This window comes from Pollachius pollachius (assembly GCF_949987615.1).
Source record: "Pollachius pollachius genome assembly, chromosome: 4".
Taxonomy (NCBI): Eukaryota; Metazoa; Chordata; class Actinopteri; order Gadiformes; family Gadidae; genus Pollachius; species Pollachius pollachius.
In genome coordinates, this window is record NC_136937.1 from 15,094,916 (window position 1) to 15,121,138 (window position 26,223).

The following is a 26,223-nucleotide window of genomic DNA, read 5'->3' on the forward strand; positions in this document are numbered from 1 at the left end:
AATGGTAGTGTGTGTGTGTGTGTGTGTGTGAGTGACTTCAGCGAGTGAGTGGACGAGCGAGGAGAGTGAGCGGTTTGCGCATGTCAGTTTAGTGAATGAAGTGCCCGGTTGTGTCTGAGCAAACGTGTACTGTTAAGTCAGTGGAACTGCGAATAAAGTTCCCAGTCTGTCAATAATCGGTGGCCGCTTCATTCCGACCTATAAGCAGACCCACTGCCGGTCAGAGTGAAGGGTGTTACCCCCGAGAGAACATCGGCCCTGGAGGGAACGACTCTCCTGTGCTCCTCGACTACGGTCTGGGAGCACTTCGATTTCACCCAAGGCTGAATTAAAAATACATATGTCTTTATAAATGTTGGTCATCAACGAGGTTGTGAAGTAGTAACTTCGGGCACATCTGTCAAAATAAATGTTTTTTTACGATCTTTATTTATTCATTCATTGCGCCGCGGCCGAACTGACGGTGATATTCTCTGATATTATGAATCTTAAAGACTGCGTCTGGTTCTCCGACTCTCTGGTACTTCATCAACAAGTAAAGACTCGTAGTGGGGGTTATCTCGGCCATGGTGGAGAAGAAATTTGGGGAAAGGAACTTTGGCTTTGACTCTGTGAAGTCCCGATTGAAACACGACATGGAGGACAAAGGTATCGTTGCCATATGCGGACTCACGGAGGAGGTGCTCTGCCGCCGCCGGAGGAGTCCGCATACGACCGAGAGGTCGGAACAATGGGGCGTCGGAAAAATGACATGGACCCGAAGTGAACTGACAGCTGTCTACTGAAAACATCTTTCTCGAATGCTGCGGCCGCCTGAGTTTGTTGTTGTTAGTGACGTAAAGAGATCAACCGGTGGCTCTATTACCACTAGTTGAAATGGGCACAGCGCCACCTATCGTACCTAAATGCTTGGGCCAATAATTGATTTTCTCACCGCCATGTATACTCGGACAATTGGAGTTGTCCGATTGAGGAGCATAGTCGAACTATGGCTTTAATCGGATTAAGCTGTGCATGTAAACTTACTGAGTGGTTCTTAATGATGGCGGGATTTTTTTAATCACTATTTGACATTTTAAAAGTCAAAAAAAAAAATGCCATAGTACAGGTTTGGGGAATGTTGCCAAAGCGGTAAGGACGGTATACAGGTTCCATTGATTATAATTCTTTCTTTAAAGGGCCAGGTTCATCTCTTGTGTGCCTAGGGAACCTTCGGGGGAGGGAAAGACAAGCAGAAGGATGATGTTAGAGGAAGAGCTTGATCTCATGTCAGATGTTTATGTACTGGCTCGGTCTGTAATGTCTGCACTTTTTAAAAGCTATACGAGGCACTTGTAGGATTATGAACAAAAAATGAATTGAATTAAAAATAACATCAAATATAAATCAGCAGGCGATCCTTGTTTAAGTCATGAGGGAATCTGTGCAAAAATGGGATTATGCCACAGATCTTAATGACCTGCCTTAAAGTTTTCCATAATATAATTGTCATTGGCTCATTTCCCAGCCAATAAATACAGGAGTAAATCATACCAATAACCGATAGGAACACAGTGAATTGTTCACAAGAACGCACGTCAAAGTCCTTATTTCTGACCTAGCTCATACTTCTCGTCCTACAGAGATTTCAGACATAACTAGTAACTACCTCATTGCCCCGTTCCATCTGCGGCTCTGTCCTGCCAAGTATGTCCTGCTCTGCCAGGGTGCTGGTCCTCTGGAATTAAACAAGATAATAATAAAAATCAGTACATGTCATCCTCAATCCCCCAGTATTTACATATCAGTGTATTAAAAAGAAAAAGGGGGAAGGATCTGTGGGCAAGTATGGGAATTGAACATATCAATAAAAATATTGTCCAAAACTGGATAAAAAAATACATTGATAATTAATACCTCAGCTTCACTGTCTGCAACAATTTCATTTGTGCCTGCAAAAACAAACAAGGCTTTTAAAAACATAAGGTGATGAATAAAATGTACATGCTAAAGGTTTTTCAAAAGGGAAAGTGAGCTTTTGACCACATCCCTGTTCCTCACCTGATGCTGCTCTATTAATGGGCCTCTCCCCCCAGGCTGAGAGGTTCATGCGTGGAATGCGAGAGCAGTGGACCAGGCGGTTTGTAGCGGAGAGAAGGCTGAAGGGGTCCTGGGGGATGCTGGAGATGCCTGTGTTGTCACAGATTATCCTGGCCAGGGAGGCAGTGCGCAGCGCCGTCCTCTGGCCGGGGGTGAACACGCCCGGGTTCTCGTACCACATCCTGTCCACGGAAAACAGAACTAAGTGTTCATGAGATGGATCGTGTCTTGGTAAGGGGGGCTACAGGGGTTGGGCTGGAGTGGGGGTCCATGATTTTCACATACAGACACCTACCCCCCTACCTGCATCTTAACTGAACTCAAACTTGCATCCATCATCTTACAAAAGTGATCTAGATCGAACCAGGTCCCCCTTTTTTCTGTTTCGCACCCCAACGTCAGTCAGTCAGTCAGTCCAGTCCATACCTTTCTGCATGCTTACCTGTCTCCCTGACGGATTTCCTTGAACTGGTTGGTAATGAGGCAGGAGAACAGAGGGCCCACACGGCCTCCCTGGACGAAGGGTTCTGCAATGCCTCCAAGCCATACATCGATGTTGCTGGGGGTTCCATATAGCTGCAGGAGCCTTGTCGCCAGGCCCTCGTTGTTCAGTACCTTAGCCAGCTCTGCCTGGTTGCTTGGCTCGGACAGCCCACAGTGCTTACGCCAGGCGTTGTAGCCTAGTGTGTGGAGAAATACAGGTTTATTTCCATCAAAACATCAAAAAGAAGAGAAGAAGAAAGATTATATTGTATGCTGCAGCTGTTGTCAGTCTCTTGTAAAAAATACATTTTCATTTTCATTGAGGACAACCTGGTTTTAAAAAGGTTAACAAAATCAAGCGAGCAAGGAGGCATGGAAAGGAGAGGCTTCTAGGGAAAAGGTACCAGGGATGCCATGGTCCCGGCCCCTCTGCATATTGATCGACCCCAGGTCCAGAGCTAGGTGCTGGACAAATTGGAAGAGCCTCTCCCGCACTGCGTCCACCATCATGTTGTCCTGAGTGCCCAGTTTGGCAGGACTGCCCGCCAGACCTCGGATCAGGGAGTCGATACCGCCTGTAACCAACCAACAACAATGTGAAGAAAACTATCTTGTTTGAATTTCATGTTTCTTGCAAGCACTTTGTGTAATCTCCGCTCACCTTCGAATACGAGCCTCCAGGGGCTGAAGAATGCCTTGAAAAGCGGCACGGTGGGGAACCGGGCATCCTCCCGGTAGTTGTCGTCCAGGCGCGATAGGATGGGCTGGAGGGCCACGTGGGCGAAGCGGAAGGCGGCAGCGGCGAACACGTTGGCGATGCTTGGGTCCACGTTGGGATTGTACCCCAGGTAGCGGCCCAGCTGTCCAGACATGACTTTGTCACCGACGATGTGGGGCAGGTAGTCCCTGAACGCAAACACCTGAGGAGGGACACATGTTGAGGTGGAAGAGGAGGTACACATGTTGAAGAGGAGGAGGAGGAGGAGGAGAAACATGTGTTGGGGAGGTAAAGGAGGAGGAGGAACAAGTGAGGTGAAGGCGGAGGAGGGTCCCATGTTGTGGAGGAGGGACCTATATTGAAGAAGAAGAGAAGGAGGGCCATATGTTGAGGACGGAGAGGTACACATGTTGTGGAGGAGGAGGGACCTGTATTGAGGAGGAAGAGTAGGAGGGCCATATGTTGAGGGAGAGGTACACATGTTGAGGAGGAGGAGGGACCTGTATTGAGGAGGAAGAGTAGGAGGGCCATATGTTGAGGAGGGAGAGGTACACATGTTGAGGAGGAGGAGGGACCTGTATTGAGGAGGAAGAGTAGGAGGGCCAGATGTTGAGGAGGGAGAGGTACACATGTTGAGGAGGAGGAGCGGGGGGAAGAGGAGGAGGCATAGGGTACGTGTTGAGGAGAAGCGGAGCGGTCAGCGGAGAATGTATCGCAGTTGTAAGCAGGAGTGAGTGTGGAGGAGATGGATAAAGAGGTGCAGGTTGGGGGGTTTACCTGAGTGTACGCGCCCATGATTTTACGAGCCTCTTGGTAGAGGGTCTCACTGTCCCACTGCCGGTTTATCCTCTTGAGTTCACGCGCCAGACGGTTGTGTTCTCGCATGAACAAGGTGTGAAGGGACGTCAGGGCAATGTTCTCATTGGCACGCACGTCACCTAGAAACACCACAGAAGCTGTTTGAATCGTTTTGACACAGCAATAGTCGGAGTCTACAAACAGTTTAGATAGATATGTAGATAGATAGATAGAGATATATAGATATAAAGAAACATAGATAATGACAGAGATAAGTATATAAAGAGATAGAAATAGAGATACATAGAAAGATGGACATAGAGATAAATAGAGAGATGTATAACAATTTACATATATGCGCTAACCTGCAAGGAAACAGGGCACCTCCTCGGCAGTGCTGTTGTTTGTGGACTTCCTGCGTGTAGCGCACATGTTAGCCTGCAGGGGGCTAAAGGGCAGCAGCTCTCGTCCGTTGTCCATGAACTTATCGTTGACGCGCAGGAGGCCCGCATCGCTCGTGAGGTCGCGGAGGTCCATTGCCAGTTGATCTTCCGAGCCGTACACCTGTCCCTGGTCTAAAAACGCTGTCAGGGCATTGATCTGCTCCCGCTTGTTCGCCACGCCGCCAAAATTGTAGGCCGAATATCCAGTTCCACAAACGGCCGACGACCGAAAGACCGGGATGCAGCTGTTCGCTCCAGTGGGCAAACGAGGGTCGCCAGGGGGTATCTGTTTTGGAGAATGCAGATTGACTACGGTGAGATGTAGACCACAGCGTCACTGTCTCAACATAAAGGTTGTACTACACAAAAGCTCAAAAGGGAACCAAGTCAGTGACCATACCGAAATGGGGAAGCAGGGCTCGGAGCGCTCGCAGCTCTCATCACAATTGAGGCCGTTGCTGAAGGAGCGGATGCTGGGGGATAAGGGGGTGAAGGTGATGTCGTGGTCGATCCACTGTCCGAACTGGACCACCATATTCGAAAATTCCCTGTCGTTGACCACGCCCTCGTCCGTCGTCGCAAGGATGCGATTGGACACGTCTCTGACCTAAGGAAAACGTAATCCGTTAGATATAAGTGTGTATTCGCCGCATCTGGGTTTTACCGTCACACAATGCCACTTGGGCTGAGGATGACATACCAGAGGGAGAACGAAGTTGTTGAAGCTACGGTCACTTTCCCAGCCTTTTGGCATGGATTTGCCATCGTCGTACTGGGCGGGGAGCCACCGCTTGAAGGGGGTGTTGGAGGCCCCCAGGCGAGGGTTCTTCCTGGTAACAGCAGGTTAAAACACTTTTACTTTGAAACTTCACTTCCTCCCTCCATGGAAGTCTACACATTTCACTTGTGGTTGGGGGATGGTTTAAGATCCGTACTGAGTTGACACATGTGGACCGCGTCAACGTCTAGCTTTCACAGTCTCAATCTTTTTTTAATCACTTTTGTCAACATATTGTTGGTGGTATACAAGTGCATTTGCGTATTTTTGAATTGCATTTTTTCTAAATAAACATAGAATGTGAAACAATCATCCATTGTTTATACTAAAAGATGATAGGAACAAAACATTGTCATTGTTGCTCTTACAGGTTGTTGCAGACACTGGTGGCGGTCCTGTACTTGTCCAGGTTCTGAATGGTGCGACATGGTGGATTGCTGACCATGGCTGCACATCCAGAGATCTTCGAGAGAACCTCCAGGTCGTCACGAGGAAGCAGATCTGGAGAACAGCAGACATAGGTTCAGGAAAAGGTCTGTGTGTTCATGGGTTTGAGCTCAGTGTGTGTGTGTGTGTGTGTGTATGCACGTGTGTGCGTGCTAGAGTGAGTAGTGAGTTAGGGTTCAAGCTATGAGTGTGAGCTCGTGTGTTTTGGAGTGAGTGAGAGTGTGTGTGCATGCACAAAGCTCATGTGTGTCGATTTGCACGTGAGTGTGCATGCATGCGTGTACACATTAAGATCATGTATGAACGCAGCCGGAGTCACCAACACCTCTCCACCACTTTAACTTCCCTCAATAAATTGCTTGTATGCTCAACAACAACAACAACAACAACAGAGCCGCGTGCGCCTTACCTGTGGCGTTGAGTGAGCGTTTGTGCACGCGGTGGACACGCTCGTGCAGCAGGCGCAGCGTCTGGTCCATGTAGTCGGCCGAGCGCACGGCCGAGCGGGAGGCTCCACGCGGCTGCTTCATGAGGCGCAGGATGTCCCCCGGAGAGACGACGTCTCGACGAACCCTGCTCAGACTCCTGGCATGGAACAGACGCGGAATGGGCGGGGAAAGGGGGAGGCGTGTTACGGTACGATGGGAACCATCGTTACGGTAGTATGGTTATAGTACGACCGTATTAACATGATCATCATCATTCTAGTGAGAGGAAAACAGCAAGTAGATTGTACGATGGGAAGAATAACAGTAATAACATGATGATGCTCATCGTAATATGAAGAAGAAGAATCATGAAATTAGTATTTGAAGTGAATAGGCTTTTATTATTACAGGTTCGTTATGAAAGTGTATATAATGGTATTTTTTTCAGTAAATATTTTTTTGATGTGTTTATCATTGAATAAGACAAAAAGAAAAAACTTTCATGCATATAGTGGAGGTTTCCTGTTACAGTATCCTTTTCTGTAAGGTGATGTTAACCCTGTTTAATTCTCGTTAGGGTTAGGGTTAGGGTTAGGGAAAAAATAAGATTCAGAACATCAAACTCACTCTTCTCGCGAGTACTTGTAAGCATCATCCACAAGTTTTTTGGCCTCTTCAAAGCACTCCATAAGATAGGGACTCCCCAAACCTTCAAATACAAGAGCATTGATCAAATAAACCATAAAATGGACCTTCAGATACAAGAGCATTAATAAAATAAACCATAAATAGACCTTCAGATACAAGAGCACTTATAAAATAAACCATAGACCTTCAGATACAAGGGCACTAATCAAATAAACCATAAGATAAGGATGACCCAAACCTTCTTCTACAGCATCATTATAAAATAAACAAACTAAGTACTTCAACTTGAACAGAAGATAAATGAAAAACAAACAACAATAAAAACATTGCAGCACCAAAATGTATTTTAAACATTCGTTGTTTTTTAAAGGTAATAATTGTAAGCTTACTTAATGGGTTTGAATGGGCCTGCGTCACGCAGAACCCCAGCGTTACGATGCAGACAAGCAGGTTCATCTATATGTGAACAAATCAAACAAACATCAGCCATTAAAGATGAACTGAACTGAAATAATCAACATCGATAACGTGTTAGCTATGACCATTATAATTTTTTTTTTACAAATCAATCTATAGCTTTTTTTTAGCAACAAAATAAAATGTGTCTGTTAGTATTATAGCGCCGACATTTTCGATGACGTCACTGGCATGGTAGGACTAGGTCGTTAATACAGACACGCGAACGTCTTCTACACTCCACGGCGGAAAATAGTGATTTTAATATGGCTGGTTACGCGTTTGCGCCTGTGAGGGACATGCCTGTAGTGTCTGACTACCACCCGGTGGAGAGGGATCAATTTCAGGCTCCAGCTCCACCTTCGGATAGTGTGGGTGTGTGACTGGTGTGCGTGTGGGTGCTGCCGGAGCATGGACACTGCCGTTGAATCGATCTGCTGCCTAGAGGTCCCTGTCAACCATGACCATCTAATGGTGGGATTAGGTTGCATAACCATGCATAGGGCCTTTCGGATGCTGTGCAGCGAGAGAGAGGTTTTGGAAGTGGCCATGCTCTCTCTAAGGGACGACCCTTGAATAGGCGCTCCGAGAATTCCCGGGGATGGTGACGTTTTACCACCGGTTCATCCGCCAGGCGGCTCATGTCATGCACCCGCTGTACGGGGCTCTCAAAGACAAGTGCGCACGTTAAGTGGCTGGAGCAAAACGGTTGATATGCCTCTGCGGTAGCACAACAAAAGCGCAACGAGCGCGCAGAGCCAACACTATTCCACACCGAGTGACATGATACAGATATGAGGATGACAAATTAAAAGCAGGTCGCTATCTGGCGCTTCTTCCCGAGGCACGCTGTGCTTCCACTGGAACTACAGGATGCTGCCGCTTCAGTTGCGCAATACTGTCGGCTCTGCGCTCTCATTACACAGTGGGCAGCGGGCTTTAGATCGCCTCCGCATCAAACCAAACGTACGCAAAGGGATCTCGGATCGCCCCAAATTGGTGCCCTAATAAATCGGGCTCTATAACCCACTACAATTACCCTTACGCTGCATGTAAATCCAGCCAAGTCACTGCAATCACACACACACACACTTCACATACAGGCATTAGTTCATCCTTTATTTCATGACGTTGATTTACCTTTGAGCATTTTCTATTATAGGCTACTGTGTAAAATGCTGTTTAGAATTAACGTTTGTATCAAGAAAGAAAGAACCAGTGAGTGACGCTCTTATTCCAGCTTTCCTTGCTTGACCGTGATCTAGCATCTAGGATCAATTGCTCTTCCTTGGGTCCCCGGATGTAAACATTGAATTTCATACATTGAATTTTGCAGGTTACTTTGGCATATTGAATTTTGGAACGTTGTAAATATTAAAGTTGAATTATTTAACGTTGAATATTTATTTTTGAATTTTTTAACATTGAAAAATAACGGTGAAAATGATTTGTTGAAAATTTAAAGAGTTAAATTCAGAGGCATAAAATCCAGATATGTTATTTCAATGCATAAATATTCAGTGCTTAGTATTCAATGGCTTTTTATTTTCAAAATCCGATGGCACAGATTTACTTCCATATGCTAGAGCCACAGAGTAGGAGTACCATGCCAGTGACGTAGCTGATTGTTGAAATCCAACATGGCGGCGCCCAATAACATAAATAACACTTTCACCGTACAAATTAATCCCTTTTAGCAAGTTCAGCCATTTTTAGTTATTGTACCAATGAGAAGGCAGACAATACATCTGTTATATCAACTAAACTTCAAATTTCAGTTCAGTTCATCTTTAACACAATGCACATGAAAGACAATAATGATACAAACCAGCTATGACCCATATAGGAAAGAAGTCCTCTTACCTCTGCAGGTGAAGCTGAAAGTACAGTGAGAACAATGTGAAGGATGTGTGAAGACTGTCCCTCTGTCAGCCTCTTTATAGAGGGTCTTAGGCCCTACCCTCAGTGTTGAAGATTTCAGGTGAAGTAAATATTTCAGTAAATCCTATAGTTCCTACTTCCTTCTTCTAGGTGACTAAGATAAACTAACTAACTTTACAACTCAGCTAATTATTTTATTGCGCAACAAAATACATAGAGATTAGCATCCACTAATTTATGTCACATCTATTATATTGGCAGTATATTCTTTTTTTTCAGATTGAATAAAACCTTCAACATACAACAGGAGTTAGCCACACTTAATATTAAACAATAATTGTAGGTGTAAAAATGTGCTCGAATGTTAAATGTCTGTTCTCTCAGGTTGTCTAGGCCTACGACAAACATTGCATTTCTGGCATATCCAGTCTCAAGGAAATACGTGACACTGTCACGACATTTAATCTATTCATTCGTGATCTGGGATACGTAATTAAAAAAAATTTGTGCCAAAAAGCACAAATTTCTAACAATATGACAGCTTTTGGCCACCCGTTTCAACTTTCACCTTGGAAATGGAAATGGAAAAAAAGGTAGCTGCTTCATCTCTTCTTTTTAGAATCAGTTTGAAATTTGTGCTTTTGGATTGAAATTGAAATTACGTGTCCCAGATCACGAATGAATAGATTAAATGACGTGACGTGACAGTGTCACGTGTTTCCGTTAGACTGGGTTGTCTGGCAATAAGGAAAGAAAATCTTTTTTTCTGGAATGGTTAAAGTCGTTGTAAGTCGCTTTCAATCAAAGCACCTAGTGTTAAATGCGCTAAATGCAAATGTAATTCATTGAAAAAGCTGGTGAAACCAAAAAATTCCTTGGTCATGTCGCGTGGGTGGGGCCTACACGTCGCGTGGGTGAGCCTAACCTTTTTTTCAATAGGTTGGTCTCAACCCAACCCCAATAGTCAATAGTGTTTTGCATCAGTACTTTTTATTTTTATTGAATTGATTGCATTTTTATCCTGTGTTTTTCCAATGCTGCTGGGCTGTTGCAACGAAGAAATTTCTCCTTTCGGGCTTTAATAAAGTTGTATCTAATCTGTCCTCGCCAAAATAGTCATATATGAAAAAATTCCCTTATTTAGAGGAAAAAGATGGTCTAACATCACGACCAAGGCACACCAGCGGGGCAGTTTGTGTGGACGTGTGGGGCTCTACATGGGCAGCGGTTGACTGGACACTTTTAAATAACACTAAGGTGGGTGTGGATGCTGAAGCTCCGTCTGAGCAGAGATGTTATTAATGTCCATGTTCGAGTAAGGGTTAGGCTTCCCGGCCACCTTTAGTATAACGCTGGGCTGTGTGGCGGATTTCTTATACAACTTTGGTTATGCCAACACTCATAAAAGTTACACAATGATGGTACTAAAAATGTATCATAAAGTTGCCATGGGTTAGAACCATGGGGATAACACGCCTCTCCTTCCTAAAAATCTCAGCCCAAAACACATTTTTTGGGCTCATTGGCTCTTTAAAGTCTTTGAATACTTAAAATGAGACGCAGGAAAAAACCAAGCAACACTCTTAACAAGGATAATGGCACATTTTACTCTGTTAGGCAACTCCATGACAAGACAGTCGATGGCCCTCAGTCAGTCATGATAAAACTTACTCTTTCATACCAACACACAATAAGGAACTACTTGGGCTGTTGCTTCCAATAATAGATACCATGTTATTTCCTGATCCATTAGAGCAATAAACTTTATTACTTGCAGTAAACCTTATTTTTATAGGTGTGAGTGTCCAGAAAGACAGAAGTGGTGCATGTGCACGCAAAAAATGACACAAACTTTTCTTTATTAAAAATCATATACAGCTCTATTACAGACAAATGTTTCCCATTTTCTATGGAAGCATATATGTAGCAAAATTCTAATGGCAATGCAATTTGCAATTTGCAATTCAATAAGTAATTGCATTATGCAATTGATAATGCAATTTAATAATGTAATTTGAAAATACAGTATTCAAAGTGTATTTTAATATGCAAAGTGACAATGAAATTCAATTTGAAAAAGTTATTACAATAAAAATAGAATTAACATTTTGTCACATTTTTTGAGTGCCTTGATTCGAATGGAAAAGCTATAGCTCCCCCGTGATTGCAATGCACTTTGCCACCCTCCGTGTGTTGTAAAATTCAAATGACATTGCACTCCGCAAAACGCCTTGCAAAAGATTTTGCAAAGCATATCAGCGAATTGCGTCTGGACGGGAACTACGTCCTTCCCTCGTCATCCCAAGGACAAGGCTGGTTTATACTCCTCCGTAAAGTTCTGTACGTAGACACGGAGAGCCCTCTCCATCGGCGGAGACCCTCTCAGTACTCTACGTGCATATCCAATATTTTTTTTAGATATCCGTCAACGCAACAGAGATGGCAAGGGCTGTGATTGGCCATCTAACAAAATCATTTCCGGAATTAATTCGCGCCTTATTTACTTTCCACCTTATTAACTTGCAGCTTGATTACTTTGCACATTAAGGACCAATACAACACCAAATACGATTTGGTGTTTTAATTAGCAACACTATTTACATGGTTAGTAGTCATCATATAAGATCGATCGGGCTGGGAATTCATACTTTGCACGTGACGTCACGACGACTTGCTGGCGGGCAAGAACAACTTTCTCTAGCAACTTAGTAACCTAATCAAGGATCTGCCAGGACGTCGCCAGTTTTACCATACGAAACGAAAGTTGGTATTTTGAGGTGAAAACGATATGCCAGATAGTTGCTGTGCGATTGGATGTAATAACCTCCGAGGAGTGAAACCGGGGTTATGTTTTTACCCCATCCGAAAAGGAGAAAAACTGCATTATTGTCTATAAGATTAGAATGTACCATAATTAATATATATATTGTTAAATTACACATTATAATTACGATTATTTAAAAATGAAAATAACCCTCCCTCTGCCGTCATGGGGATCGCCAGTGTTGCCAGATTGGACGGGAAATCTGGCCCAATCTGGCAACACTGGTGGAGGCATCACTAAACGATCCTAAGCAGTTTTATTTCAGAGTGCAGCCAAAAGCTCCGCTAAGCTGGAACTTCAGAAATGCTTGAGAAAATGTAACTTGTGTGGACGCTACCGCATTACTTGGTCAATAAAAGAGCTACTTAAAAGTTATTTGATTCAGAAAAAAGCCTTTGCTTTGATTATGAAGATATTCCTGTTTCTCACCTATCGACTCTTGAAAAAAAGTTTCTTATCCATACTTAAAGCCTACTATTTGTAGGCTTTCATTTTTTGTGCGGTATAAGGTGACGGATTCTCTATAAGATAAATGTAAATATCTCCAAACTCCAAGTCTTGTCGAGACGTTGCCAACTTCAAAGCAATGAACACATCAGCGGGTGCTGTGTATGGATCACAAGCTCGGAGTATGTTTATCTTTTCTTGATATCTAATTTGAACATTTATGGTCTAAATAGTTGATTGATTGTAGTAGGCCTATTGGAAATCTGCAAGGCTGCCACTCCCCTGGCTAGCCGCTGTTAGTCGCCATTTTGTCGGCGTTTGTTGCTCTCCAGGTAGCCATGGTGGTCACGTGACTGCAAAGTATGAATTGCCCCTTTCGAAGGGTCTCCGTAGTTACAAAGTAGGATTACGGAGTCGGAGTAGTATACTCCTGTCTTCTATCCTATCTCCCAGAGCACCCACTCTAACAACTGCATCTGTGTCTTCAATACGCTTGATCGATTGATTCTGCACACGATCGATTCCTCACATTATCTGCCAAACTTCAGCGTGTTGCGTCAATCTCCTCCATTGCTAACACATACAAACATAAATGGTGCGTTGATATTGCTGGAAATTAGGGGGACAACATTTTCGCGACGTCGGATAGTTCTCGTGAATGACACTTCATGAAGCTCTTATGATTCTACTTCCGTTCAGCAACTGGGGCCAGTTTTTGATAACAGAGTTGCCCAGTTGGTGACGTATGGTTTACTAGTGAAAGCATGAACATGGCGGAACATGAGAGTTTAACTCAATATGAAATAATCAACCATCACATCACATACTTTACTATTGATTGACGTTGTAACCCTCTGTTTGCATCGACTTTGCTCAGTTTTAAACGTTGTGCACTGGTAAACCAGCTCTAGATAAGGGCAAGTGTAGCCTTACATACAGTGGCAATAGAAGCAGCACCCTTTTAGAAGCTGGAAGTTAAAGTTAAAAGCTAAAGGCACTTAAAAAAGAAAAACTATAAAGGACAGGGAAGAAGCATACAAGAAAATTCCCTCGTTAAGTAATTAGCAATGGACGAGGTATGTTTATCTTTTATTTGTCTATGAAGAACGTGGACGATTGTATTGTGTTGCATTCCATTGCATGGTTGGTGCGTGATGGTTATTTGCATACGATGTAAAGTCGTGAATATGTATACGTTAGTTAAGTTTGTAAATGTACAAGTTAATATTGTGGCGAGCAGCACGGGAAGTACGAGACGAGAGCCCAGGTTAAGTGGTTATGCAACTCTCGCGCCCCTTACACCGCACGACTACGAGAGTTGCCTTTAATGAACACACACACATGACACACCAGGTCCAGAGCTGCAACGAGGATCTGGGGCTCGGTGAGGCGGACATGCTGCCCCAGACACTCCGGCACCAGTCCCCGCAGGAAGGCGTGGAGCGCCAGGGCCTCCCCTGCAGCCGCGGGGAATTCCGGGTAGCCGCGTCGGGTCATGAGCTGGACGTCATCAGCGTAGACCCCCAGGCTCTCCTCCTCCTTGCGGCGGTGAGAAGCCAGCAACTGCCGGCTCTGGTCGCCGAAGACCCGTTCACCGAACCGCCTCTCCAGTGCCCTGGTCAGGGCCTGAAGGTCTCGCTGGTCCGCTTGGTCCAGGTCGAGCAGCAACCGTGCTTCCGTCCCCTCCAAGGCCAGCACAAGGTGGACAACCGCCTCCTCGGCACCCCAGCCGTTGTGCCACTCAACAAGACGGAACTGAGCCAGGTATGGCTCCAGTGCCGTTGCCCCGGAGAACTTCGGCAGCCTAACCGCTGTCCTTGCCAGCAGGGGGCGGTAGGCAGCTGCTAGTTCTCCGGCCCTTCAGGTCGTGGCCACAGGGGGGCGCTGAGCTCCCATAACGCAGGGTGCGTCGCTCTCCATAGGCTCGACCGTCGTTCGAGTCCCTTACGCGTGCCCAGGCCAATCCCACGTCTGACGTCAATGTGGCGAGCAGCACGGGAAGGACGAGACGGGAGCCCAGGTTAGGCGGTTATGCAACTCTTGTGCCCCTTAAACCGCACGACTACGAGAGTTGCCTTTAATGAACACACACACATGACACACCAATACACACTCAACATAACTAATTAACATAAATGTCTCGGTGACGGTGTCGGAACAATACCTCAACACACACAGCAACGTTAACCCACCCATAGACAAACAAACCCCACACAATGTCTCTGCCGCAAAGAACCTGGGAGGGCGCCAGAGGTCCAACTTGCGATGGTTCCCCCCCCACAATATTGAGTTGCGGACTGTATGTGAGGTGTGTGTAGTGTTTTTTGGTGTAAATGCACCTGTTGTGCTGCTGAAAAACCGTACGTTGTATTTATTATTTGAATATTTTTTCTCTTTAAACCCAGTTCTCACGGGTTGGTTCAACATGGAAAATAAACCCGGTTTCCTAACAAAGACCTCTGGCCTCGTGTGTACTACTTGGGAGCTACATTATTTCAATGCATAAATATTCAGTGCTCAGTGCTTTGCTTCAATGTCTTTTTATTTTCAAAATCCGATTCGAAATCCTTACTTGCATAGGAAGGCTCACACATCATCATCAAATGCTCCATTGAAACACATTGGAAACGAATGCCGTTGCTAGAAATTAATCTCAATAGAAAGAGATAGAAACTTGGCCATTAGACCTTCAACCAAGGGGAAACTTGGGATCGCTCTGCAAAAATTGTGGGTCTCTTACATTTACATTTAGGGCATTTAGCTTTAATCCAAAGCGACTTACAATTAAGTACATTTGTCATAAGAAAGTGAAACAATATATCGCTGTCGGTACACAAAGGATTTTCATAGAACCAAGTGCAAAGCACCGACTCTTAGAAAAAAGGTGGACCCTAAACCTACAACAGAGACCCGCCCTTCCTGCTCCTTGGTCCCTAGAAGGCCAAGGTTTGGTGAGGGGATCCAAGTCAGGCCCTAGAATAAGGTTGTCAACTTTGAGGGCGGTAGGACCTTCCTATCTCCAAAACAAGGGTTAGGAGATAGGGATTAAGGTTCAAGGATTAAAGGAGTAGTTTTTTATATATTGTGTTGTAGCATCCTTCGCCGATTCAAAGCATTGCAGTTCAATGGTCACTAGGCAGAGCCGAACGTCCACTCAGTTAAAATATTGGTTCCATACTGGCGCTGTAGTTGGCTATGAATTTACTTTCATTAATGCAAAACAATTCATCTTGATTTAACAATTCCATCTACAGAGGAATAATTTATTCATAGCAGTTTCGCTTCATATGAGACAGGTTCAAAATAGTCGAGATGTGGGATTCAAAATGACTAACAAAATAAATGTATTTGCGCAAATTAATTTATTTGATAAACAAAAGAAAAACAAGGAAGGCCTAAAACGTCCATTGTAAAATATAATCAGCCCTGACAAAGTATTTTCAAAGTAAATACTGTAATTCAATTGTCAGTTGTGGTTAAACATTTCAGTGTATTATATTTCATGGAGTTACAGGGGTCCTATAGGTTAGCAGATTATTAAAATCGGCCAACAGTATTTTACATTTTAAAGAAGAAAAAAGAAATTGGCCTCCATTTTTTCTCACAGAAAAGAAGGCGTAGAGTGAAGAAGCTGTTTGTGGTATGGTGCACGACACAAATTCACCATTAAGTCAAGTAGGGGGATAACCGGATGTCATGTGACCGAAATTGACCAGTATGGAAACAAAAAGCAGACGGTCAACGGGTTGAATTGATTAGAATATTTTTTCCGAGGGCCATGTTGACCTCTTATGCCTTGGGAACCTTCAGGGGAGGAAAACACAGGCAGAAGGAGGATGTTAGAGGAACAGCTTGATCACATGTCAGATGTTTATGTACTGGCTCGGTCTGTAATGTCTGCACTGCTTTAAAGCTATGCAAGACGCTTGAAGGATTATGAAAAGTGAAAAATAACATAACATAAATCAGCAGCCGTTTAAGTCGAGTGAATCTGTGCAAAAGGGGGATTAAGTCATAGACCTTAATGACCTGTCCTAACGTTTTCTATAATATAATTGTCATTGACTAATTTCACAGCCAATTAATGTAGAAGTAAATCATAACAATAACCGATAGGAACACAGTGAATTGTTCACAAGATAACACGTCTAATTCCTCATTCCTGACCTACCTCATTCTTTTCGTCCTACAGAGATGGGAGACATAACTACCTCATTGTCCTCTTCCATCTGTGGCACTTCCTTGCCCAGTAGGGCCTGCTCTGCCAGGGTCAGCTCCTCGATCTGGATATAAACAAGATAATACAATTTCGTACGTGTCACCTTTTCTCCATTAGTATTTACATATCAGTGTATTCAAAAGAAAGGGGGGCATGACCTGTGGACAAATATAGGAATTTAATATATCAACCAGCGTATTGTCCACTGGAAAAGAAAATACATTAATAATTAATACCTCAGCTTTAATCTCTGCAAGAATTTCTTTTGTCCCTGCAAAAAACAAACAAGGTAAGATGATTAAAACAGTAAGATGATTGAATAAAATGTGCATGCTAAAGGTTTTTCAAAAAGGAAAGTGAGCCTTTAACCACATTCCTGTTCCTCACCTGATGATGGCCTTCTGCCTGGCCGCTCCCTCCAGGGCAAGAGGTTAATGCGTGGGATGTTGGAGCAAAGGACCAGGGGGTTTTTAGCGGTGATCAGGCTGAAGGAGTCCTTGGGTACACTGGTGATGCCTGTATTTTCGCAGATGATGCTGGCCAGGGAGGCACTGCGCAGCGCCGTCTTCTGGGCGGGGGTGAACACGCCCGGGTTCTCGTACCACAACCTGTCCACGGCAAACAGAACTAAATGTTCATGAGATGGACATTTATGGGTATTGAAGGGGGGCTACGGGGGTTGGGTTAGAGAGGGGGTCCATGAATTTCACATAGAGACACCTACCGCCCTACCTGCTCCTCAATCACCTGCGTCTTAATTGAACACAAACGATGGAGCATCCATCATCATCCAAAGGTGATCTAGATCCAACCGGGTCAACCTTCTTTCTGTTTCGCACCCAACGTCATTCAGTCAGCCAGTCCGTGCATGCCTGCCTGCATACCTGTCTCCCTGACGGCTGTCTTTGAACTGGTTGGTGATGAGGCAGGAGAACAGAGGGCCAACACGGCCTCCTTGGACGAAGGGTTCCGCAGCGCCTCCCACCCACACATCGATGTTGCTGGGTGTTCCGTACAGCTTCAGGAACCTTGTCGCCAGGTCTGTGTTGTTCAGTACCTGAGCCAGCTCTGCCTGGTTGCTTGGCTCGGACAGCCCACAGTGCTTACGCCACTCGTTGTAGCCTAGTGTGATGAGAAATAGAGGTTTATTTCCCTCAGATCGCAGAGCATTTGCGACGTAATTTAAACAAAACAATTCAAAAAGAAGAGAAGAAGAAAGACTGAGGGGCTCGGAACCCTGACCTCATAGGTCTAGCACCTTCTTGGTTACAAAGTCTGAAATAATAGGTTGCTTCGGTTTCTTATGGCACATTTCCACCGAAGGGTGCGGGACGGTTTAGTCAAAAGGTATTCGGTTTAGGCCGTACTGAGCCGTACTCGTCTCGCAGTACTCCTCCTTTGGGGTACTGAGATGCCCGAAAGGGTGCCGGCAAGTTCGAGCTGCACCCGCCGTCCGTTGATTGGTCGACAGAATCGTCAGTTCCGTGCAACCGGGGGATAACAACAAACAAACGCAGTACCTGCAAGGCATTTCTGTATAACTGAGAAAGCTTTGTTCGTCGAAGAAAATGTTGCGCAAAGGTTGGCGTCCTTCTTGGACATCCTACATTGTTGCTCATTTATTGTGTCACGTTCCGCTTTTTCCTTGGATTTAATAGCAGGCGACACTTTGTCGGGCTGCTATGAAGTCACGATGCTTACATAGCTGCCGCGGACATTGACATCCAGCTTAAACCCCACCCTACCATAAGGGTACTGTCGGCAGGGGAAACGTGAGCCGTAACTGAGCTGGGCTACACCGCCTCCTCACTACTGGGCTGAGGGGTGCTGGGTCTGAAGCGTACTCGCCGGTGGAAAAGCGCCATTAGTATGTGAAATTGAGTTAAATTGTGTTAGACCACTGCCCTCTTGGCAGTTGCTTGTAAAAAGACATGGTTTAATAAAGGTGAACTGAATCAAGCGAGCAAAGAAGCAGCAGGCGTGGAAAGGGTAGGCTTTTAGGGGATAGGTACCAGGGATGCCGTGGTCCCGGCCCCTCTGCATGTTGAGCGACGCCAGGTCCTGAGCCATGTGCGTGACAAATTCGAAGAGCCTCTCACGCACCGCGTCCACCATCAAGTGTTCCTGAGCGCCTAGTTTCGCAGGACTGCCCACCAGACCTCGAATCACAGGGTCGATCCCGCCTGTAACCAACCAACAACAACAATGTAAAGAGAAAACAACCTTGTTTGAAATTCATGTCAAGCACTTTGTCACCTCCGCGCTCACCTTCGAATACGATCCTCCAGGGGGTGAAGAAGGTCTTGAAGAGAGGCACGGTTGGGATGTGGTCGTTCTCCTGGTAGTTGTCGTTGAGGCGCGTTAGGACAGGCTTGATGGCAAGGTGTCCGAAGCGGTAGGCAGCGGTGGCAAACGCACTGGCGATGCTGGGGTCCACGTTGGAGCTGTAGCCTGGATAGCTGCCCAGTCCGGAATTCATGGCCAAGTCACCTACGATGTGGGGCAGGTAGTCCCTGTATACAAACACCTGGCGGAGGTGGAGGAGGAGAAACACCCGTTGAGAAAGAGGAGGACAAGTGAGGAGGAGGAGGAGGAGGAGGAGGAGGAGGAGGAGGAGGAGGAGTAACACCCGTTAAGGAGGAAGAAGAGAAATGAATGTTGAGGAGGAGGGACAAGTGCGGAGGAGGATGAGGGACCCATGTTAAGGAGGAGTGAGATACGTGTTGAGGAGGAGACTGGATAAAGAGAAGCAGCTAGGGGGGTTTACCTGACTGTACGCGCCCATGATTTTACGAGCCTCTTGGTAGAGGGTCTCACTGTCCCACTGCGGGTTTATCCTCTTCAGTTCGCGTGCCAGACGGTTGTGTTCTCGCATGAACAAGGTTTGGAGGGACGTCAGGGCAACGTTCTCATTGGCACGCACGTCACCTAGAAACACCAAAGAAGCTGTTTGAATCGTTTTGACACAGCAATAGTTGTCTGCAAACGGTTTGCTAGCTATGATAGAGATAAAAACTGCCGGTGGTTACAGTGGTAGATAAGTGGTTAGAGATATATAGAGCTTTATAGAGAGATGGATAAAGAAATAGAAATAGAGAATAAATAGAAAGATATATATATCAAGAGAGAGATCAAGAAAAATATATAGAGAAAGAGAAGAAAGAAATAGAGATATATAGATAAATAAAGAGATATACAGAGATAGTCGCATACAGAGATGGCCATAGAGGTATATAGAGATGCATAAAGATGTACATATATGCACCAACCTGCGAGGAAACAGGGCACCTCCTCAGCAGTGCTTTTACTTGTGATTCTCCTGCGTGTAGCGCACATGTTAGCCTTCAGGGGGCTAAAGGGAAGCAACGCTCGGCCGTTGTCCGTGAAATTGTCGTTGACGCGCATGAGGCCCGCGTCGCTCGTGAGGTCGCGGAGCTCCAATGCCAGCTGATCCTCCGAGCCGTACACCGTGCTCAGGTCTGTGAACGACGTCACTGTGTTGATCTGCTGCCGCTTGTTCGCCACGCCGCCAAAATTGTAGTCCGAATATCCAGTTCCACATACGGGTGCAGATCGGAAGAACGGTAAGCAGCTGTTCGGCCCAGTGGGCAAGCGAGGGTCGTCGGGGGGGATCTGTGTAGGAGAATGCAGATTGACTACGGCGACGTCTAAACATATAGGTTGTGCTCCACGATAAAATCACAAACTGGGACCCAGTTGGCGACCATACCGTAATGGGGAAGCAGGGCTCGGAGCGCTGGCAGCTCTCGTCACAGTTGATGCCGTTGCTGAAGGAGCGGATGCTGGGGCTGAACGGGGAGTGGGAGACGTCGTGGTCGCTCCACTGGCCGAACTGGGTCAACATTCCGGAATATTTGGTGTCGCTGACCACGCCCTCGTTCGTCGTCGCCAGGATGCGGTTGGACACCTCTCTGACCTGAAGAGGGTGGAAAAAGCAATCCGTTGTAGGTATTCGTGTGTATTTGCCGCACGTGGGTTTTACTGTCACGCGATGCTGCGGCATGAGCTGGCGTTGACGTCATACCAGAGGGAGAAGGAAGGTGTGGTAGCGGTGGTCACTGTCCCAGTCGATGGGCAAGGAGATGCCGTCTTCGTAGTTAGGGGGCATCCATCGCTTGAAGGGGATGTTGGAGGACCCCAGGCGAGGGCTATTCCTGTTAGCAGCGTTGGAACACTTGTTGGTGGAGACCAACCAAACTAAACGTTTACCGTGACAAACTTGGAGACTCTCATCCTTTGTCTACAATTAAAGCTGACAGGAACAAAACATTGTCATAGTCGCACTTACAGGTTGTTGCAGACACTGGTGATGGTCCTGTACTTGTCCAGGTTCTGAATAGTGTAACAGGATGGTTTGCTGACCCTGGCCGAACATCCAGAGATCTTCGAGAGAACCTCCAGGTCTTCACGGGGGAGCAGATCTGGAGAACAGCAGACATAGGTTCAGAAAAAGGTCTGTGAGTTGAGTTAAAAACAGAATGGTTGGGAAAAAAGGGTGAATATACTGAGATGAAATGTAGGGGGGAGAATCAAGGAAGATCAAGAACGAGGACGATGTACAAAGGGCCCAAGTTGCCAGCTCCCTTTAGCAGAAGATGGAAGACTCTGAAGAACATCTGTAAGGTAATCTCTTTTTCGTAGGAGGAAACAAGAGTTATAGTCCTATCATAGAAAACTCTTGGATCACAACAGTGTGTGTGTGTGTGTGTTAGATTGAGTGGGCAGGTGAGTGAGAGTGTGTGCATGCACAAAGCCCATGTGTGTCGATATGAATGTGCGGGTGCAAGCATGCATGTACACATACATTCATGTCTGAACGCGCCGGAGTCACCACCAGCTCTCTGCCACTTTACCTGCCCTCAATAAAACTCAGGCTCATTAACAACAACAACAGAGCCGCGTGCGCCTTACCTGTGGCGTTGAGGGAGCGTTTGTGCACGCGGTGGACACGCTCGTGCAGCAGGCGCAGCGTCTGGTCCATGTAGTCGGCCGAGCGCACGGCCGAGCGGGAGTCTCCACGCGGCTGCTTCATGAGACGCAGGATGTCCGCCGGAGAGACGATGTCTCGACGAACTCTTCTCAGACTCCTGGCAGGGAACGGACGGGGAAAGGAGGAGGCATGTTACGGTACGATGGGAACAATAGCAGTATTAACATTATTCATAAGAAGAAGAAGAATCATAAAAACAGGTTATGAAGTGAAGGAGCTCATGATCACAGGTTCATTATGAAAGTGTAACAGTTAAGTCAAGTTTTCAAGCAATACTTTATAATTTAATAATTACACAAATGGAAATGTGACTTTCATGCATATAGTGGAAGTGTTCTGTTGCAGTATCATTTTCTGTAAGGTGATTTTTTAATTCTCATTAAGACAACCAACTCACTCTTCTCGCGAGTACTTATAAGCATCATCCACCAGTTTTTTGGCTTCTTTAAAACATTCCATAAGATAGGGACGACCCAGACCTTCAAATACAAGAACATTAATAAAATAAACCATTAGATAGACCTTCAAAAACAATACAATTAATAAAATAAACCATAAGACAGGCCTTCAGATACAAGGGCGTTAATAAAAAAAACATAAGACAGGTCTTCAGATACAAGAGCATTAATAAAATCAACCATAAGATAGACCTTCAGCTACAAAAGCATAAATAAAATAAACAAACTTAATACTTAATACTCAAACGCTTTTTTTTACAGAAAAGAAAAACATCCCAATAGACCAAAATGTATTAAAACCATTCAGGGGTTTGAAAGGTCATCGTTTAAGCTTACGTGATGGGTTGGAATTGGCCTGCATCACGCAGATGCCCAGCGCTACAAAGCAGACAAGCAGGTTCATCTATAAGTGAACAAAACATACCAAACATCAGCCATCAACACACTGCAAACATTAGACAATAATGATACACACACACAACAGCTATGTCCCACATAGGAAAGTAGTCCTTTTACCTCTGCAGGTGAGGCTAAAAGCTAAAAGTACATTGAGAACAATATGAAGGTGGTGTGAAGATTGTGCTTTGTCAGCCTATTTATAGTGAGAGTCTTAAGCCTCACCCACATGGCTGATGTATTCTGGTGTGGTCAATATATCAGTAAACCTATAGTTCCTACTTCCTTTTCCAAGCTGCCTTAGATTAACAAAAGCGTACCCACATCAACTTTCTTGCACAACAAAAGCTTTAAGTAGCATCTACCTACTACTTTTATTATAACTTACTAAGTTATATTGGTAGAATATGGTTTAGTTTCATATATGTATATTTCTAAAGCGCTCAAACAGCATTTAAATCATTGTCAAGGAAATGTATTTAAAGTCATTAAATATTAACAATTAGATGCAGGAAAAGCCATGCAACACTCTTAATGAGGATATTGGAAAAATTCAGCTTGACAGGATATTTAAGTACGAATAGACATGTATAATTATAATAGGCCTATATGAATTGTAAAAATGATTATGATTACAATGATTCATAAAATATTACTCACGAGTTATAATCAACCACTACATAATATATATAGATCAATATTATAATCCATTAAATACGGTATGATTTCTCCACCTCCACCATTACTCCACCTCCTTGTTCACCCAAGTTAAAGTTTTACAAAACATGTCCATTTCCAGAATAATACCTCGCAGATACTGTTTTTTTTTTTTTTATCCCCATGTCGCCCGGAAGTGACGATTCCGTCGACGAATCAACGGAGGGTGTTTGTAGCTCGAACTTGCCGGCCTTTTAGACGTCTCAGTACCCCAATGGAGGACCAGTACCACCCACTTTTGGCGTTGGTAACGCGATCCGTGCCGCACCTTTGCGAACTGAACCAAACCCTCCGGTGGAAACGCGCCATTATAGGGCGGGGGTTTAAGCCGGATTGCGATAGCCGCGGCAGCAACGTAAGCATTGTGACTTCATAGCAGCCCAACAGTGTAGCCTGCTAATAAATTAAATAAAAAAGAAGAACGCGACTCATCAAACGAAGAGCAACAATGTAGGATGTCAAAGAAGATCGGCAAACTTTGGCGCAACATTTTCTTCAATAAACTAAGCTTTCGCCGATGTCCAGAACTACCTCACGGGTACTGTGTGTGTTTGTTTTTATCCCCCTGTCTTAAGGAATTGATGAATCTGTCAACCAATCAACGGACGGCGTGTTTATGGCGCATTTCCACCGGAGGGAGCGGGTCGGTTTGGTGCAGCTTGGTGGGGTACTGAAGGTTCGGTTAGTTGCGGCTCAGTTACGGCTCGCGTTTCCAGCGCCAACAGCGCCCTTATGGTGGTGGTGGTGGGGGGGGGGGGGGGTTTAAGCCGGATGGTGAAAGCTGCGGCAAATACGTTAGCATCGTGACCTCATAGCAGCCCAACACAGTGTAGCCTGCTAATAATTCCAAGGAAAGAGAAGAACGCATCACAATAAACAAAGATCAACAATGTACGATGTCCAAGAAGGAGGGCAAACTTTTCCCTGACATTTTCTTCAATAAACGAAGCTTTCGCCGTTGTCCAGAAATACCTCGCGGATAATGTGTTTGTTTGTTATATCCCCCTGTCGCACGGAAGTGCGATTCTGTTGACCAATCAACGGACGGCGTGTGTAGCTCGAACTTGCCGGCACCCTTTCAGGCGTCTCAGTACCCCAACGGAGGACTACTGCGAGACGAGTACGGCTCAGTCTGGGTCACGCCCACTTTTGGCGGTGGAAACGTGACCGACCCGCACGCTCCGGTGGAAACGCGCCACTAGCTCCACCTTTTCAGCACCCTTTCGGACCGCTTCTTACTCCAACCGAGGAGTACCGAAAGATAGGTACGGCTAAGCGTGGCTAAGTGCGCATATTTTGGGACCCTGACCAACTATTGGCGGTGAAAATGTAAACCGTGCCAGACCGTACCGAACCGCACCGCTCGGTTGAAACTCTATTATGGCGGGTTTCCACCGTGCGGAAGTGGCGAAAGTGGACATCGCCGAGAGATGTGTGCCAGCTAGCAGAAATTATGTGTGTGTGTGTGTGTGTGTCTTGTTAATTCTAAACAGGTTTGTATATTTATTTGTAGTTATTCAGAACTGAAACTTTTACTTTTAACTACCGATCCAAATGCAGACGCTAGCTAAAGCCTGTCTTTCCAGACTTATCTGGATTTGTGAATAATAACAAAAAAAGGTCTGAGTTGGAAAGGACACCAACCACCTGTTCAAGTGTCTCAGTTCAAATACTCCCAGTCTAAAGAAGATATATATTAACATGACAGATAGTTATTATATTGTTGCATTATATTATATTAATACATTACAATCCTTCAGGGTCTTCAGTGTTTCCACTATATGCATTCAGCATATATTCTGCTGGATGTCAGCGCCACTGCAAAAAAAAAAAAAAAGTGCTCAGCTGAGTGTAGCTTGTTCCAATAGATCTGGCTTCATGTAGCTACTTGTTTTAATAAATCAGGTAAAAAAATAATCTGCATTCATTTATTTTTCCTAAGTTCAAGGCACATTTGCACAATGATCTAGTCTCAGCAGACACCTTGACTCTGTTATTTGTTATGTCACATTTCCAGAGATGTGGACTCGAATCACATGACTTGGACTCGAGTCAGACTCAAGTCATGATTTTGATGACTTCAGACTCGACTTGACAAAATTACGCATGACTGATGATGATGATTACGTATGCTATCGACTTGAGACTTGACTTGACTTTGCCTCTGACTTGTAATGACTCAACATGTCTTGAGTCAAAAACATTTATTGTTTTAGATATCTAACCTATTTTCTGCCTAGAGGGCTAGACACCCAAGACGCATTCACTTCCGTGAAGATGAAAAAAAAACAGCGAGCCAACACAAATCTACACTTCAATAATATCAAAACGAAATTTCGATATTGTTTATACTTTATTAAGAATAACAGTTTTAGTTTCATATCAGCTGCGTTTTGAGTTGGTCCCATTGAAGCCGTCTGGCCAGCCTCTGACACTTAAGACATCGTAACTAAATCATTGTTCAACCATTTACCTTCGTTCAAAAAATATAACAAATCTACACACTCGTATCTTCAATAATATCTAACCTGAATTTTGATATCATTTATGCTTTCTTCAGAATCACAGTTAAAGTTTCATATTGGCTTCGTTTCAGTTGGTCTCATTGATTTAAGTTGACGCTGGAGGTGAGGACGTTCAGCAGTGCTGCCAGATTGGGCGTTTTTTACCGACCTATTGGCCTACGTTTTGAGGACGTTCAGGCAGTGTTGCCAGATTGGGTGGGTTTCCCACCCTATTGGGCTACTTTTATAAACAAACGATTTCGGCGCATGCGCATATCATAACACATTTGAAGACAAACAATGAACATATTAGAAATGTGTTGATAAGAAATGACTGTACATTAGAGTGATATGTTGAAATTATGATCAATAGCCTAATAATGACATTATTAAGTAAAAAAAAACATGGTGACTTGTTCAAGACTTGAAAAAGTTTGGGACTTTGACTTGGACTCGACTTGGCTTTGGTGTGACTTTGACTTGGACTC

At 44.8% G+C, this 26,223-nt stretch overlaps 2 protein-coding genes across 2 annotated transcripts; both read right to left on the minus strand.

Moving 5' to 3' along the window:
* Positions 1-450: 450 nt before the first annotated feature.
* Positions 451-7,278, minus strand: LOC307074471 (eosinophil peroxidase-like; the record flags this gene model as incomplete). The annotated part of the gene is made up of 15 exons (XM_079734633.1): positions 451-1,210; positions 1,649-1,717; positions 1,897-1,931; positions 2,041-2,261; positions 2,522-2,759; positions 2,967-3,137; positions 3,224-3,482; positions 4,058-4,218; positions 4,444-4,807; positions 4,922-5,128; positions 5,222-5,351; positions 5,668-5,800; positions 6,156-6,331; positions 6,802-6,883; positions 7,212-7,278. 15 exons carry the CDS (start codon positions 7,276-7,278, stop codon positions 1,202-1,204), a joined length of 2,322 nt encoding a protein of 773 aa, XP_079590759.1. The 3' UTR covers positions 451-1,201.
* Positions 7,279-9,137: 1,859 nt separating this feature from the next.
* Positions 9,138-22,521, minus strand: LOC307075199 (eosinophil peroxidase-like; the record flags this gene model as incomplete). Its single annotated transcript, XM_079735705.1, has 16 exons — positions 9,138-9,155; positions 13,781-14,288; positions 16,634-16,713; positions 16,886-16,920; positions 17,037-17,257; positions 17,534-17,771; positions 18,662-18,832; positions 18,918-19,176; positions 19,417-19,577; positions 19,919-20,282; positions 20,380-20,586; positions 20,695-20,824; positions 20,959-21,091; positions 21,582-21,757; positions 22,058-22,139; positions 22,455-22,521. The coding sequence occupies 16 exons, from the start codon at positions 22,519-22,521 to the stop codon at positions 9,138-9,140; spliced, it is 2,850 nt and encodes a 949-aa protein (XP_079591831.1).
* Between the last annotated feature and the right edge of the window lie 3,702 nt (positions 22,522-26,223).